A 17,998-nucleotide genomic window follows, 5' to 3' on the forward strand; every position below is an offset into this window, starting at 1 on the left:
AACAGTGGGTAAGAGTTCCTTTTTCTCCACATCCTTATCAACACTTGCCACTTCTTTATAATCGTCATTCCAACACGTGTGAGATGATTTTTATTTGCATTTCCTTGATGATTTATTATGTTCAGCATCTGTTCAGGTACCTGTTGACCATCTATATGTTGTCTTTGGAAAAATGCCTATTCAGATCCTCTGCCCATTTTTAAATCGGATTGTTCGTGGGAGGTTTTTTGTTTTTTTTGTTTTTTTTTGTTTTTTTTTTTTTGCTATTATTTGAGTCGTATGAGTTCTTTATGTACTTTGGATGCTAGCCCCTTATCAGATTTTTGATGTGCAAATATTTTCTCCCATTCAGTAGGTTGCCTTTTCGTTTCGTTGACAGTTTCCTTTGCTGTGCAGAAGCTTTTCCGTTTCCTGTTGTCCCATTTGTTTATTTTTGCTTTTGGCGTCAGATTTTTAAAAATCATTGCCAAGACCTATTCGCATTGTCAAGGAGATTGCCACCTGTTTTTTTTCCGGGAGTTTTATGGTTTGGGCTCTTACATCCGAGTCTTTAATCCATTTTGAGTTAATTTTTGTGTACGGCGGAAGACACTGGTCCAGTTTCATTCTTTTGCATGTGGCTGTCCAGTTCTCCCAACATGATTTACTTATTTATTTAATTTTTTAATAATGTTTATTTTTTGGAAGGCTGTGCACAGGGGAGGGGCAGAGAAAGTGGGGTGGACAGAGGATCTGAAACGGGCTCTGTACTGACAGCAGAGAGCCTGATGTGGGGCTCAAACTCGTGAACTGTTGAGATCATGACCTGAGCCAAAATCAGACACTTAACTGACTTAGCCACCCAGGCGCATGCCCCCCCCACACACACCATTTATTAAGGAGACTGTCATTTCTCTTTTATACATTCTTGGTTCCTTTACTGTAAACTAATTACCATATGTGCGTGGGCTTATTTCTGGGTTCTCTATTCTGTTCCACTGATCTATGTATCTGTTTTTAATGCCAGTACCATACTGTGTTTTTAATTATTATAGCTTTGTAATATAGTTTGCAATCAGGGAGTGTGATGACTCCAGCTTTGTTTTTCTTCCTCCAGATTGCTTTGGCTATTTGGGTCTTTTATGGCTCCAAGTTTTAGAATTGTTCTATTTCTGTGAAAAATGTTGGAATTTTGAATGGGCTTTCCTTGAATCTGTATGCTGTTTGGGGCAGAACGGATATTTTAACTACATTAATTCTTCTAATCCATGAGCATGGAATATCTTTCCATTTATTTGTGTCTTCTATAATTTCTTTCACTAATGTCTTACGGCTTTCAATGCACAGATCTTTCAACTCCTTGGTTCAATTTATTCATAGGTGTTTTATTCTTGTCGATGAAATTGTAAATGGGACTGTTTCTTTAATTGCTCTTTCCAATAGTTCATCATTAGTGTATAGAAATGGAACAGATTTTTGTGTATTGATTTTGTACCCTGCAACTTCACTGAACTTACTTATTAGTTCTAACAGTTTGCTTTGTTTTGTTTCAAAATGGAAATGGCCTTATTGATTTTTCTGTAATATTGTACAATATTCAGAATTCAGAAAATTCAGCAAGTTATAAAGAACTTGGGGTGCCCGGTTGGCTCCGTTGGTTAAGCGTCTGACTTCGGTTCAGGTCATGATCTCACAGTTTATGAGTTCAAGCCCCAAGTCGGGCTCTGTGCTGAGAGCTCTGAGCCTGCAGCATGCTTTGAAGTCTGTGTCTCCTTCTCTCTCTCTGTTCCCCCCCCCCACACTTGTGCTCTGTCTCTGTCTCTCAAAAATAAATAAATGTAAAAAAAAATTTTTTTTAAGGGGCGCCTGGATGGCTCAGTCGGTTAAGTGTCCAACTTCGGCTCAGGTCATGATCTCAGTTCGTGAGTTCGAGCCCTGCGTCAGGCTCTGTGCTGACAGCTCGGGGCTGGAGCCTGTGTCCCCCTCTCTCTATGCCCCTCCCCCGCTAGTGCTCTGTCTCTCAAAAGTAAATAAACATTAAAAAAATTTTTTTTTAATTTTTTTTGAAATAAAAAAGAACCTAAAAAATCACCCATAATCTCCCCATCTGGAGAGAACTTCTGTCTGTATATTAGTTAAATGTTCTGCCTACACATACACACACCACACACACACACACACAGACACACGCACACAACTTTTTAGAAAATAAAAATCAAATCACGCTACCAAACCACACTGTGCCATTTTGCACACTGTTTTTCCCCCCACTTAATAGCAGTTACACAATATCATTTGATGCCCATATCCTGTGGACCTATGCTGGATTCAGGATTCTATGATGCATCGTTGTAAGGACGAACTACAGGTCATTTAAATAGTTCCCTTCCCATAAAAATTCATGTTGTTCCTAATTTTTAAATATTTCTCTGATGATTTTTTTTAGGACAAATTCCTAGAGGTGGAAGTGTTGAGCCAAAGAGAATGTGCAGTTTGATCTGTCCAACACCTTCCAGGAGCCCGAACGACTTTACCTTTAAGCAGCATTTTTGTCAACACTGTTGACCTACAATCTTTTCAATATATCCCTATCTGGCAAGCCCAAAGCAAGGTATTTTCTTGCGTGGCCATGCGTCTCTTTTATTACTAGTTAATTTAAATTTGGTACATTCACGTATACTAACTTGGTTAATTCTCACAACTCTTTGCAGTAGGTAGTATTAGTGTTCCTAATTTACAGATGAGGCATCCGACGCCCAAAGAGGTTAAGTAACTTAACCCAAGGGTATACAGCAGTGGGGACTGAGATTCAAACCCAAGCAGCCTGTCTCCTGACTGTGTTCCTTACTGCTATTCTGCACTGCCTCCCAGAAATATCTAGCTGTATATTTTACCTATTTTCCCGCTGGAGTATTTATCTTTTTCCTTTTGAGCTGTAAGTTGCCTTACTTAGAGGATAGGTAGACACATAGATAAATACAGAGATACAGGTAGGTCATCTATGTATATTTCAGCACCTACTTACATACAGTCTGAAATATATTTACCCAGGTTCCAACTGTCATTTGTCTTTTGATGTTGTTCATTATATTTTGTCACACAGAAAATTTTTAAGAAAAATATTGTTACAAATAATATATTGACACATTCTTGATATGCAAGATTCAAACAATACAGAAGTACACAGAGCAAACGTGAAAGTTGGCTTTCACTATCCTACCCAAGAGATAACAGACTGAAGGGCATCCCTTTAACTACCTTTGGATGCTCTGCACATATTTAATAATCACACATAGAGCTTGTCCTCTGTTTTGCAAAATGAACCACACTGTAGGATTACTCATGAAAGGTGTTGTTTTGTTTTGCTTTGTTTTGTTTTAAGTAGGCTTAATGCCCAGTGTGGAGCCCAATGCGGAGCTTGAACTCACAACCCTGAGACCAAGGTGTGAGTTGAAATCAAGAGTCGGTCACCCAGGTGCCCCCCTCCCCCCCCCCTTTTTTTTTTAACTTAATAGCATTTTCTGGATGTCATTCCATGCTAATTCATAGAAGTCTCTATTTTTTTTTTCAACGTTTATTTATTTTTGGGACAGAGAGAGACAGAGCATGAACGGGGGAGGGGCAGAGAGAGAGGGAGACACAGAATCGGAAACAGGCTCCAGGCTCTGAGCCATCAGCCCAGAGCCTGACGCGGGGCTCGAACTCCCGGACCGCGAGATCGTGACCTGGCTGAAGTCGGACGCCTAACTGACTGAGCCACCCAGGCGCCCCTAGAAGTCTCTATTTTTAAAAATATTTTCATAGTACAGATCTATCACAATTTATTTGCTCTACTTAATGAACATCCAGACTAAAATATTTTTTTAAGTTGCTACAACTCTAAATCCTTTACATTTCTTTTCTTAGTGCCATGCTAAGAATTTCTCCACCTCAGTCTCATAAAAAATATTTCATCTTAGTACTTTGATGGTTTTTCATATGTATTATAACTGGCTACCTTTTAAAAATCTCTTCTTAGCTGCACTATTTTTTAGTTCATTCTCAGGTCCTTGTAAGGGCAGCAAGCACGTGTCTGCAAATAACTATAATTTGTTTTTTCCTCTTTAATATGTATGACTCTCAGTTCTTTTCTTGTTTTTGTCCCCCTTTCCTCACTGGCTAGATCTAAAACACCTATTTGAAAAGGCTGTTTCCAACTCCAGTGTGCAATTAAATATTGGGGGAAGTAAACAGAAGTACTGAGCTAGTTAAATAGTAACAGTCAAGTTGGAAGAGAGGAGATAGTAGGTCGAAGGCCTGCTTCCAATCTAATCATTTAATTCAGCCAAGGTGGCCAGAGTGTATTTTGTGGCCTCAAGCTGGGGTTGAACTGAGGAGACCGGAGGGAGATGTGTTACTATAAGGAGTTTGAGAAAATTACTAAACATACTGAGGATAATGAGAGGCAGGTTTCTCATAGAAAAGTTATAAGTATAGAAAGGGGGAAGGTTAGAATAAATTCTGTGGCTAAAGATTAGAACAGGAGGTATCGGTGTCAACTCATAGGTTTTAATATGCATTTTTATATACATGGATTGATCTAGACATAAATATAAATGTATGTGTGTACACTTACATATATGTGAGTATGTGTGTATGAATATAATACATACATATATTTCCTGACTCTACCACTGAGAGACTCAAATGGCAATAACACCCCAATCGCAATGAGCACACCAGTGCCCAGATCTGGGCGTCTAAAGTCTCCACTAAACGGAACCAAATCTAAAGGCTGTCTCCAGGAGCTAGCCCCCTTGTGGTTATATAATCACAGGCTCAGAGGATGTCGGGGTCTGCTCCCTCCTATTGGAGATGGAGACATTGTGAGATGGCTTCACAATGGCTTTCTGAGGATGGGTGGTCGGCATTACGTTTCTTTCTTTTTCTTGGTAGGAAAATCGAGGCACGAAGGCATTACACCTCTATTAGGAAAAGAACCAAGAACTGAGCTCCCTTTTTCCAACTTATAGGGTAAAAGCCACTTGGTATCACAGCTGAAGACTGTATATCATTAGCTCTTTTCACAATAAACAGCTTTTCTTTCTGAGTTACCAAGCAGATGCTTCCAACATCCCATTGGAGTATGATTTGATAACAACAGATACCAGGTGCATTGGCTGGAGAACTTGCCCGTGACCCCGGATCCCTGAAATGCTGAGCAAGCATTCTTCTGCTTGAAAAGGTGAGATGGCTACTTACATTTTTAATGATCAGTGGGTATCTTGTTACCCGTTGCATAGGCTTCAGTATAAAACTAGAGAGTGGCATCCCTTTACATCGAGGGTCCATTGCCAGTCTCTGAAATGAGAGATGTTTTAAATGCACTTAAGAAATCTGCAAAACCGAGTCAGTGACATCAACACTGATGTTATTTAGGACTCCCCACCCATCACGTTGTCTCATTTATCTGGACCAGAACTGAGGAGCCTGGAGTTGGAAGGGCCTGACTCATTATCCTGGTCCAGGATGAGGCACGTTCCAGATGGACACTGGACACCGGTAGATGTGACTCAGCCACCAGGGTTAACTCCTGGTCTCCAGAGTCAGTACACCCTCCCTGGGACATATAATTCCTCCCTTACAGAGATGAGATTCTGACTTTACGGAGAATATTTCTTCTGGATATCTGCCAGAGCCTTATAACAGTCCCAGGAATAAGAAGAGACACAAGACTGTAGAATTAGAATAAAAATTCCCCTTAAGTCCCAGAGATGGCACGAGGGCTGGATCTCATTGTCTGGTTCAGATGCAGCCTGCACATCCCTGTGGGAGCCCCAGGCAGGCAAGGACAGTGGAGCTGAGACATGAGGGGTGAGGACTACAATCTCAAGGCCTGAAAGTTATCCCCACCCTAGACCACCTGTCCCTTTTTTCAACTCAACTGGGGGAAAGAGTCCTTTTACCCCCAAAAGATGATCCCATCCATAAGTCACAGGGATAACATGGTGACTCAGCTTTCAAAGGCATTGGTCAGGTTTAACAAAGCCTTAGAAACAGGCGGCTGCCGTGACCTGGGCCCCAACTCTCAGTGTCTGCATCCGCTCCAGACGTGGACATCGTCACTGCAGGAACACCTCACACCTGGCAAGGGCACGTCAAACCCCCTCAGGGATGGGGTGAGGGGAGGTGATCAGGGAACGGAAATAAGCCCCCTGCCCTGGGTGGTGTCAGCATTTCCCTCAAGTTCAAGTGCATCCAGTGATGAACTCATCCTGCCTTGGGCCCAGGAAGGACTGGCCCTTGGCTGAAACCCCAGGTGGCCGAGCATCTGCTCTCCAGTCTCTAGACCACCCTGGGCCTACTTCTTACCGAAATTTCTCCCCTTTGAATGACTTTAGAATGTCTCGATTCACTGGATAGCAAATCAAAGCATTTCATGTTGAGAAAAACCAGGGGAACAAGAAAGAACAAGCATTATATGATGCAATGGTCAAGGAGGGAACACCCTTGTACCTCACAGTGATGATTCCACAAGCACGACTATTGGGCCAGAGGGAATGGTCTGCCCCCAAATGCACAAGTACAAAGATAAGCCTGCCATTAGTGTTACTGGTCTATTCCCTAAAATGTAACTGTTTAGCAGAAATTATTTGATTCTCTTCCTATGGTTTTTTCTCTGGGAGACGTGGGGGCTGTTTGAGTGGGCCAGTGGGGCCAGCAGGGACCTACCCCAGTCAATGCCAAGTCCCAGGGCCTGGAGCCTCCAGCAGCACGGGGCCCACCTCCCCAGACGTCCCTTGGTGGACACATGGCTCTCGAGATCCCCTTATCCCCAAGGTAGACGTCCTGCATCCCACAGTCACCCCCACAGGCTTCTTAGGGTTTGAGGCCATCAACAAGAACAAACTGGAAAAGGAACAAAGGGTCCACTGGGATTCCTGGCCATTCCCTCTGCAGCAAAGAACTGGGGTGCTCAGGCCAAACAGAATAGGAAACCTGAGGGGCGCCAGCCGTGCTGGGCCTGACAAATGAGACAGAAGATTAAAACCTGCATCCAAACAACACCACTAACACTCCCGGACCACAGATCAGAGCTGCCGGGCGCAGGGCTGGCCCCTCCTCTCCGCGTCCACCCCTTGGGTCACAGCCACACCTGCCAGCTCACATCACCCCTGTTGCTCAGCCAAGACCTGAGTCCTGTTGGCTTTTAGCAGGAATGAGCTTGCAGGCTTGACTTCGCTCCTCGCACCCCCAGCTGTCCTGCGACAACCACTCAGGGGCCGGGGCTCGGCTCAGCCTGGGCTCCTTACTTTGACAAACTCCTTGAAGTCCGGGGCCTCGTCCGTCTTCTGCTGGATCAGGGCAGCCCCATTGAGCTGACAGCTGCAGAAGCGGATGTAGGGCTGCATGTGCGGCAGCTGGGCGGTCAGGATGTCGCCGACCATCTTCACAGGCATCTTCTCCCCAGACATCTTCTTGCGGACTCTCAGCGCTCTGCACGGGAACGTGAGAAGTGAGCCCCCTGCCTTTACCCTCAGCCAACGGTGACACGGTGCACTTCTAGGTTGTACAGAAACAGAATGTGTGTGAGGGGCACAGACCCAGGGCCACTAAAGGGTCTACTGGGGAGACAAGGATCAGAAAAGAAATGAGTCTAGTGCTACAGAGAGGTATCACCGGGCCATTTTTCCCTGGCATGATGGCTGTTGGCTGGTTCTTAGGAATAAAAACTTTTCAAAGAAATCTTTGCTGAACGAGTCAGCATGAAAAATAGTATTTTTCTCATGGAGAAATACGGAATCAGTTATTTAGTAACTCAGACAGGATCTCTGTGTTGATGTCTCACTTCATAGACGATCTGTGGTCAAAGTCCCAGGCCACTGTGGCCCCAGCACTGAGTCTGATTCCGGACCAGTGCCACCCAAGGGAGGCTACTGTTGCCAAGGGACATGAAGGCTCATTTTCAGACTGAACATAACATAATTAAGATGGTAAAAATCAACTGCCACAGAAAAATAATCCCATTATGTCACCAAAGCCAGGTACAAATGATTGTCTGGACTATCTGTGTCATTCACTGCTTCATTGCTGTGGCGAATTTGAAATTGACTGGATTACGGGGTTCTGAAAAGAGAAGCCTGTTTATATGATAATGGACCAGTGAACCCAAACAATTCATATCCTGGAGGCTGAGGCGAGACTGATGGGACTGGGAAAGGTTTGTTCTGGGGTCCAGCGGCAGCCTGAATGTTCAGGGCCATGAGAGCCAAAACTGTGCATCCCAACCTTCCAACTCCAATATGAGAACTCCTAACACCAGCCTCTAGAGGACATATCACTGGGCTTCAAGCCAGCAAGGATAGCAATGCACCCTGACGGCAGGACCACAACATGAGGCATGAATGTGTTCTGCCTACCCCAATGATGATGGATAGATGGATGGATGGATGGATGGGTGAATGGGTGGATGGATGGATGGATGGATGAAACAGAATGGTACAATATATGATTTTCTCATAAGCTTGGATGAAAAAGAATGGTACGATATATGATTTTCACATAACCTTTGGCTGCTTTCATGGTCATGTTAGAGAAGCCCTGAGGTAAGGATAAAGCTATAGAATTCCAAGGAAGCTTTGCAATATTAGCATTAGGCTTTAAAAACTTCACATCACATTATTTTCTTTCTCCTACATTTTTGGCTAAAGGAATAATCCTTGGACTGGGCAAACAAGTCAGGGAGAGAAATTTTAGGGAAAATAAATTATGTGGTCTGAACAATTAGTAATTCTCTCTCTGCAGATGCCCTTGTAGGGAGAGATGCCCGTCAACACTGGCAGCTTGTGGGGAGAGGGGTGGCAGCCTGATACCCTCAGAATAGCCAAATGGCCATTGCTTATTGAGGGGGTTGGTATGGAATATCTCCCACCGTATAGAAATTTCCTCAGCTTGCTCAATTGGGGATGATGTCACCCCCAGTTCTGGGGGACCAGAGCCCTGAATAACCATGTTACAAACTGGTTATGCATGGACAGTGGAAGAAATTCCATCATTCCATCATTTTCCTATGAGGAGGAGCAAAAGAATCTTTCTCTAAGAGAATAAAAGTACCACCCCCTCCCCCACCCCCTTAAAAAAATAATAATGGAGGAGACAAGGAAAGGAGAAAAGAAGAAAGATGGGCATTGTCGTGAAGAGGTTAAACCAACGCCTGGGTTCTGGAACCCCACACTTGCAGACTCGAGTTGTCCACCTAGGGGCCAGGCCTAAAACCAGGCTCCTACTATGAACCAGGCACCTGTTAGGTTCACTCGTGGGTCTCCTTCTGGGATGTTCTACCGCACAGGCAGGACTGGGCCTGAATGGGTTTGAACAGAGGGTGTCACCAGGCTCCCGGGTCACGTGACTCAACTGCCACAGCTCTGCCCTTTGGTGAGCTGATTTGTAATCTCATCTAAAGGTTTACTGGGTGGAGGCCGTGAATGGCTGGTAAGCAATCAGCTAATGGACATTTCAAAGAGCGCTCGGTGTTTGCTGAATGAATTAGCACTCCCGACCCTCTGAGGCCCACAGAGCAAGCACATGGTCAACAGAGCTTGCATTTATTAATACGTCCTTTACGTATCAAACAAACACTCTCATGTGTACTGCTAACTCTCCCTATTGGCTGTTGGCACACCTGAGGCCTAGGGAAACCGAGAGACCTGACCAAACTCACACAGCTAATACTGACGGGAGCAGCCCTTGAACCCAGGAGGTGTGACCTGTGACCCCGGAGCTCCAGGTCCCTGAGCACTGAGCGTGAGACAATAGACACAGCGTCCAGACCCGCCTCCATGCCCGAGCTGCTCTGCGCAGGCCCCGTCCTTCCTCCGGAAGCAGCTCCTGCCCTCCGGCCAGGTTCCTCTCCACTTCTCTCCTCCCACAGCCCTCTGCTTCTCTCCCTGTCTCCGCTTCCGGCCTCTCCTCCATGCCTCTACCCCAGCCCCAAGTTCCCTCCCTCCAGGCGGAGCCTGCTTGGGATTCTCTCTCCCTCTCTCTGTCTCTACCTGTCCCCCACTCGCACTCTCTCTGTCTCTCTCAAAAGAAATAAACTTTACAAAATTTTAAAAAAACATACAAAAAACGGTCCCTAACACCTGTTTTGCACAGCCCTATGTCACTTCTGCGTCCCTTCTATCACTTCTGACAGCTATACTCAGGGGCCTGTGCCCACTCTTAACATAAAAACGTTCTAGATCTTTCTGTCCTACTCTGTTTCTTAAAAGCAAATTTCACAGCTCTCCACTCACCAGCAAGAGAACAAACCATCCGCTCTGACCCCCAACCAGAGGCATCATTAGTAGGAAGTCCTATGTCCCAGTTAGCACCCCTTTATTTTCATTGTATTTGTTTCTTATTTATCTGTCTCCTAAATCCCATGTCCTTCCCCCTCCCACCCCAAGTTCAAGGAGTCGCTGGCCCTTGGATCGGGAGTGGCAGATATGTGGCCTTGCAGGGATTGCTGCCTTACAGTCTCTTTATACAAAAAAGCCTTCCTCTTATAGCCTGCAGGGGCCCCCAAATCCCCCCATCATTGGGGTTAATCCTTTGCAGGAGAAATCAAGTCTATGCAGCAAAGGAATGTAGCAAGATGTTCACTATACAATCCAGAATATGGGCGTTCACCTTATACTTCTTTTCATTTTTCTGTTTAAAATTTTTCATAGTGACATAGAAAAGGGGAAAAAAAAAAAAGAAAGAAATCAGATCCCCAGAAGGCTCCTATTAAATAGTTTATCTAGGATATAAAAACATTAGTTCACCCAAGCTAACTGATCAGGTCATCGGAGGAAGGGGACAGGTCACAGGGACACCGTGATGGCAGGAAGACGGTGCTGTGCAGGCATGTTTGACATGATTGACAGTGTGCCAGGGGTACGGCTCACCTCCTCGCTCCTCAGGATAACCCTGCATGCCCGACCAGGCAGGCACCACACCTGCAAGTTGACAGGTCCCAAGACAAGGGGTCCGAGAGGGTGTCTGCCCAAGGAAACTGCCCAGAACAAGTTAGAAGGCGCTGGGGGCCAGACACAAACTTAGGACATTCACCTCCTGGCTCCACGTTCTTTCCATCGGTTGCAGGATGGGGTGGAACTTCCAGTAGGTCATCCACAGAGCAGCCTGGGACACAGGCTTGCCTTCTGTGTGACTTCAAGTCACTGGACCTCTCTGAGCCTGGCTTTCCCAGCTGTAAGCACTCTCAATTCCCACCTCCGGGGCTGGGGAGCACGTCAGCGCTAACGAGAGGAAGGGGCTGGCCATGACAGAGCTCAAGGAAGGGGCTGCTGTTTCCCTGACAGGACAGGAGGGAGGGTGACATGGGGGGCAAGGGCCCTTGGGGACATGATATGCATCTCCCACCTCCCCACCACCCACTGATTGCTGCCCAAGGAAAGAGGTTTTAACTTGTAGGTGTATTTTCAAGAGTGCCTGGTGGCTCAGTCGGGTGAGCATCCAACTCTTGAATTTGGCTCAGGTCAGGATCTCATGGTTCATGAGTTCAAGCCCCACATCAGGCTCTGCGTGGACCCTGCTTGGGCTTCTCTCACCCTTTCTCTCTGCAACCCACCCCCCCCTTGTTCTCTGTCTCTCTGTCTCTGTCTAAAATAAATAAGTAAACTTAAATAAAAATTACTTGTAGGTATATTTTCAACAGAAAACTTGTGGCTATTTTGAAACAACTTGTCTCCAACCCTTCAGGTTCAGCTCCTGTAGGTTCAGGGGTTAACTAGCCGCATTGGCTCCAAGGCAAGGGGGCTGAGCCCAACACTGAAGACAGGCAGGCACTTTCATCTAAAGACCCCCTAATAGCCACCCTACGTGGTAGGTACCATTATTATCCCCATTTTACAGATGAGGACACCGAGGCCAAGAGAATGTAAGTGACTTGCCCGAAGACACAGCCAGCAGAGCAAGAACAAGGTGTAGGCCTAAGCATCCGACCCGTATCTACATTCAGAAACTTCTATAGCACCCTCCTCAAGGAGGATAATGGAAACACTTTCTCAAAGCACCCCTGGGGGGTCATCTCTGATTATTTGTTTTCCAGAGCACAGAGAGAGCACATGTCATGTTTTTATTTCTACCCACTTCTCTCCCCATCCCCCCACCACTCCCAAACACACACTCAAGAAAGTGGGGGGGGGGGGGGTAGGGGCGTGGAATTACTTTACAAGAATGAGGGATCACATTTAGGAAATAGCTGCTTCCCAGTTACGGGAACATGAAGATTGGGAATGGATTCCAGGTTCCCGGGGCTGTGCTTCAACCTGGGGCCCCCGTGGGGGGCGGCCCTTCCCCCCCAGCCCGCTGGATCGCCACAGGCCTACTCTGTGTTCTTAGCAAGTGTTGTTCCAAAGTACGGCCTGCTGGGCACAGATTTGGGGTATTCTTTTATTATTATTATTATTATTATCTTAAATATTTATTTATTTTTGAGAAAGAGAGAGAGAGCAGAGACAGGAGGAGGGGCAGAGAGAGGGGGACAGAGCATCCAAAGGGGGATTCCTGTGGACAGCAGGGAGCCTGATGTGGCACGCAAACTCACAAACTGCTAGACTGTGACCTGAGCCGACGTCACTCAACTGACTGAGCCACCCAGGCCCCTCGGGGTGGGGTGGGGTGGGGTCTTTTTAGAAGGGATCTTTGTGATGACATAATCCAACCCCCTCAGTTTACAGATGGGGAAACCGAGGCTCAAAGAGGATGGGCAGTGAGTTGGGCTCCAAACCCAGGTCTCCTGACTTGGTCAAGACTTTGACAGGTCTCTTGACCCAGCGCTTCCTCCCTGGCCCTGAAGCTGCCTCTGAAAAACCAAAATGGGCATAAAATGTAAGGGGTTCCAGGCTAGCTTCTCAGAGCGTTAACCTGAGGAAATGCTGACCACGGGCAGCAAACGGTACCCACTGTTCTCCGCCCCCAGGAGTCAAGAATGTCCCAAGAGAACAGTATTCGCCCACGGGACCCGGACCTGCGGGCAGGCATGTGGGGAGCCACCCCACGCCCCGGGAGGGAGCCGGTCAGCGATCCGCAGCCAGGACTGGCCTCGCTCTGGAAACTCTAGACCCACAGTGAAAGCAGGAACTGGGCAATTTACTCTGGGCGATGACAAACTGGGGGTGTGTGTGCGGGAAGCATGGGGTGGGGGGCGAAAAGGAATCATGGTGCTTATGGGTGGAAATGAGCAAAAGAGGCAGAAAGAAACACGGGGCGGCATGCACGGGGGACACACGGACAAAGCCACGCGGAGGTGCTAGTGTGTGAGAGCCGAGGGGACGAAGCAAGGCCGGGGTTAGGGGAGAGAGGCTTACTTCAGTAGTTTGATATTACACATAATCAGCTCCTTCCAGTTAACAAAAATCATAGCACCCTCTTTCTCTGTCAGCAGCTCAGACTCCATCAGGGGTTTCTGAAAGATCTACAGGTGCAGAAAACGAAGCAGTTCAGAAAGCAAACCGTTAGCGTTACACCTGAAACACTCGCACGCAGGTCTGTGCAGAGCATGGAGAGGACCGGGCCGTCTGCAGCTTTGTGGGGAGGCCCAGAAGCTTCCCGCAGCTTCTGCAGCAGACGCCCCTCCCCCACTCTACCTGAGCGTTTGGGGGGGGGGGGTTCCCCATCAGGTCTCTGCACTGTTTTACAGGGAAGGGAGGCCGAACTCTAGAGGACGGGCCTTAACTCCACCAGGATAAAGCCCGGAGGCCTGTCGAAAGTCACGCACACTCTTACCTGCCCACAGTGGGGGGTGGGCATGGCGGGAAAAGTGGGGGGCTTCAGGATGCACGTGGGTGTGGGCGGCTCTTTCAGGCTCGCCTGCAGCGTCTGCTGCATAGACAAGCCTCGGGCACCCGGAGGGGAGCCGCCCAAGGAAGCAGGGACTCTAACCAGCAGCCTGGGTGATGTCTTCTGCCGCTGGGCCCTTGGCCTGGGCCGGGCTGGTACAGGGGCCGGCTGCGGCTCCGGGAAAGAAATGAGCCTGCCCAGGATCCAAGCTCTGCGTGGTTGGGTGACTCAGGGTAAATCACAGCTCTCCGCCCAGCCCCACGTGGCAAGCCCCTGCCTGCAAAGAGGTCATCGTCTCCTACTGGAGGCAAGGCGTTCTTCTGAAAGGTCTTTAGAGATGGGACAGCCTGTCCCATCTTTGAAATAAATGTGGCTGGGCTCAGGCTGTTCCCTGGGAGCCCTATTCTTCATGAGTCCTTGAGCTGACATTGAACCCAGCATGTACCAGACCACTGCACAAAAGTGCCACATCTAAGGGGGTGACATTCACATCCTAGACATCCTAGATTGCATATTTAGTGACGGTCAAGTGTCTTGAGGAAGGGGCACTTTTCCTAAGTATGCACCATGACTTCCTATGCATGAATGTGCCTCCTGGACCAGTAACCCATCCCGCCTCCTGTACCCATTCAACACTGGGCAGCGGGTGGTGACGTTCCTGGTTAAGGCTGTCCAAGGAGATAGTTGCACAACTGTTAGGTGAGGGGCAGCGGGGGAGCAGGAGTTTCAAAACTATTACAATGTTTTTCAAACTGTAGACTGATCCTGCCATTCAGCTCTGCAAACCCCTGTTGCTAACATGGCAACTTCCCGTGAGCATAAACAAAAGTCTTCTTCAAAACCAGGGGTTCCCAACTCTGCCTCTCCTCATCCTTCTGGACCAAGTGGCCCAGGCCTTTCAACAGCCACCCAGGAGGAGAGACAAAACAGGGCATCCTCTGGGACAGGGCAGTGCACGGGGACCTGGGAGGAAACATCTTCATTCTTAGCAACAGATTTTCCTCAGAGGTAACATGTACCACCAGGAATGACTCGAGATCATTGGCTGGATGGCTGCCATTTTCAGATGCCAACCCTGAGGCCCGGGAGACCACATGGCCTGCTCTATGGCATCAACCAGTTGGTGGCTAAGCACCCACTTCTCCGAGGAGAGTCTAGACTCCCAGTCCCCAGCCCACGTGTCTCCTTCCACACACCTCCTCACGGACTCATCATCCCCTGACGTGAGTGATCCCTCTACGGGGATGACTCAGAGGGCCACGGATAAGAGTTTGACCATCTTCTCTCGGGTAGAAATCTCCTGTGTGATTTACCATCCAGATGCTCCCCACACATCAGAAAACCTCTCAGGCTGAGAATCAGGGTGCAGCCCTCCTTAACAGAGGTCCCCCTTCTCCCCAACCTCTGCCAGTATCCCCGGCCCCCACCGGCACCCATAGCTGCCATTACCTCTGTGACCAGCTGGAGGTCATTCACATAGTTCTCCTCTGTCACAATGAGCTCATGGATGTATCCTTGCCGCTTTCTTTCAGTGGGGGTCAGCATATCCAAGAGGTGTAAGTCTGAACACCCTGGAATACACAACCATTGGGACATTTTAGTGCAAGTCTAGGGAAGCTCATACAGCCTCACGGCGTGGGGGGCCTCGTGCCTGCTGGTCCCTGTGGCCTCACTGGAGTTGGGCAGTGTTACGGGTTCGATCACGTTCCCTAATAATACACATTCAAGTTCTTTTTTTATATATATAACTTTTTAATGTTTATTTTTGAGAGAGAGAGAGAGAGAACACGGGCAGGAGAGGGGCAGAGAAAGAAGGAGACACAGAATTCGAAGCAGGCTCCAGGCTCTGAGCCATTAGCACAGAGCCCGATGCGGGGCTCGAACCCACAAACCGCGAGATCATGACCTGAGCCAAAATCGGACGCTCAACCGACTGAGCCACCCAGACGCCCCCACATTCCAGTTCTAACTCTTGGTTCCTGCGGCTGTGACCTTAGGTTCCTGTGACTTGGTTCCTGTTCCTCGGAACCCTTGGTTCCTGTAACCTATACCTATGACCTTGGTTCCTGTGACTGTGACCGTGACCAGAAATCGGGCTTCTGGAGATAGAGTCAAATTGAGATGAAGTCATACTCAATTAGGGTGGGTTCTAATCCCATGTGACTGGTGTCCTTATAGGAAGACATACAGAGACGGTCAGAAAGAAGGTCATGTGACGACAGAGGCAAGGACAGAGGCAGGTGCAAGCCAAGGAACGCCAAGGATTGCCAGCCGCCATCGGAAGCGAAGAGGAAGGCACGGAAAAAATCTCCCCCAAGGCCTCCAGAGGGACATGTCTCTGCCAACACTTTGCTTTTGGACTTTTCTCCAAAACTGTGAGAAAATAAATTTCTGTTGTTTTGAGCCACCCCGTGTGTGGCCTTTGTTGCGGCAGCCTAGCGAACTGAACTTCGTCCAAACCGCTGACACGATAATGTCCAGAGAAGGCGAAGGAGTAATTGGCCAGTATTTCCTGAGGGCTCACCCCACGCCAGGTGTTCCACAAGGAGCTCTACGCTGGCAGGTCTGCTCAAAGCCCACAGAGGCTCCGGAAGCGTCACCATTTCACAGACAAGGAAACGGAGCTTCTGACGGGTTGCCTCACCCCAAATCTCTTAGCTTTGCAGTAGCCGAGACTCGAGCCTGACCCTTTGACGCCAGAACCTGGGCTCTACCCCAGGCGGCTACTGTTGTTGGGTCCCAGCTACAGGAGGGCATCAGCTTGCCCTGAGGTTGGCTCTCGGAGGCTCAGGGGGCTGTGCTGAGGCTCCTGCTGGGCCTGGGCACAGGGCAGAGAGATGTGGAGAGCGTTCAGACAGGGCCGGGTAAAGTCCATGAGCCAGGCTGCTGCCGTGTGCCTGTAGAGGCATTAAGCCCGAAGACAGGCAGGGAAACTGCCCCAGCTGCAGACAGCTGGGCACATCCGGGGCCCCAGGTGCCCGAGGGAACGGGCTCGGTTGACCTGAGATGGGACGCACACGGAAGCTGGTGCCTGTCCTTGCCTCTGCTCACCTGGTTGGCTATTTAGGGTTTTGTTGGCTTTGAACGTTCTCCGCTTATCAGCGGAGGCTGCCTCATGACACGGCACGCTGGAACGGGGGGGGGGGGAAGCCCCCTTTCTTGGGGGTGCCCTTCATACAGGCATGGGCCCACCTGTTCCAGGCCCGTGGTCTCTCCTCTCCTTTTTATGAGGGGGTTCTTCATTTATCACACACACACACACACACACACACAACCAGATTTGTAAAATAGACTGAAAGGTGTCCTGGATGTAGGCGGGAATGCGGGCAGGGGGTCCCATTCCGTTGCTTTTCTCATACCATTTCCCCCCACAAGGGGGCGCGATGGAGCACAATGTGAAACATCTGCCAGCCGCCAGTGGTTCTCAAAGTGTGGTCCCCGGACCAGCAGCATGAGCCACACCAGGGAACTTGTTAGAAATGCAAATTACCAGGCCCCTGCGGAATAGGCTACCTGGATTTGGGGCCCAGGAATCTGATTTAACAAGCTCTCCAGGTGATTTTTTTAAGGCAAACTAAAGTTTGAGAAGCTTGCTCTGGACTATCAGGAATTCCTCAGAGTTTCCATCTTCCCCCCAGAAAGTCTTCCCCCTAGACTTGAGCTCATGACTTAGTCTATATGCTGGAAGATTCCGCAAATAGGATGATCCCTCTGAGGTGAATGATATCACTGACTTCTTAGCAAACGTTTTCCTGTGCCAGAGCTGAGCTCCACATCTGGGTCCTTCTAGTCCTCAGTCTTGTACCCTCCCCTGGCCAAATGCCCTTTCTAGAATGCTTTAGATTCTCTTCCTGGAACAGGACAATTTGAGGATGGGCAGGCAGATGGGAGCTGGGAAAGCAGCAGGGACGAGCCATCCTTATGTTAATATTCTCCGTGCCCATCCCCATGACCTCATTCAAAGCCACTGCAATGTGGCCAAACTATAAATCCACAGATCCGTGAGCTGGGCACGAACCACCATGCAGGTCTGCAGATGAATCTGGAACTTGGGCCCTCCACTCAGCCACCAGCTTGGTCCAGCTGTTCTTTGCGGGTTGGGGCGTTGGCTGTGCTTCATTAGAACAACTGCTCCCTCAGCGAGCTCTCAAGAAGGAAGCAAGTCCTGATGGCTCGCTCTGTTCAGTTCTGCCCACCTCTGCCGAGCCCCTGC

The 17,998-nt window shown here is 48.5% G+C and overlaps 1 protein-coding gene across 7 annotated transcripts in view; it reads right to left on the bottom strand.

Moving 5' to 3' along the window:
- The window catches only part of ITSN1 (intersectin 1), a 221,636-nt gene that overhangs the window by 14,213 nt on the left and 189,425 nt on the right, over positions 1–17,998 (bottom strand). For all 7 annotated transcript variants that reach the window (XM_045501474.1, XM_045501472.1, XM_045501473.1 and 4 more), the window contains 4 exons: positions 15,235–15,356; positions 13,314–13,420; positions 7,272–7,455; positions 5,221–5,319 (listed from right to left, as the gene is read on the bottom strand). In XM_045501474.1, coding sequence (XP_045357430.1) covers positions 5,221–5,319; positions 7,272–7,455; positions 13,314–13,420; positions 15,235–15,356 — 512 coding nt within the window. The remainder of the gene's footprint in view (positions 1–5,220; positions 5,320–7,271; positions 7,456–13,313; positions 13,421–15,234; positions 15,357–17,998) is intronic.

This window comes from Leopardus geoffroyi, chromosome C2 (assembly GCF_018350155.1).
Source record: "Leopardus geoffroyi isolate Oge1 chromosome C2, O.geoffroyi_Oge1_pat1.0, whole genome shotgun sequence".
NCBI lineage: Eukaryota > Metazoa > Chordata > Mammalia > Carnivora > Felidae > Leopardus > Leopardus geoffroyi.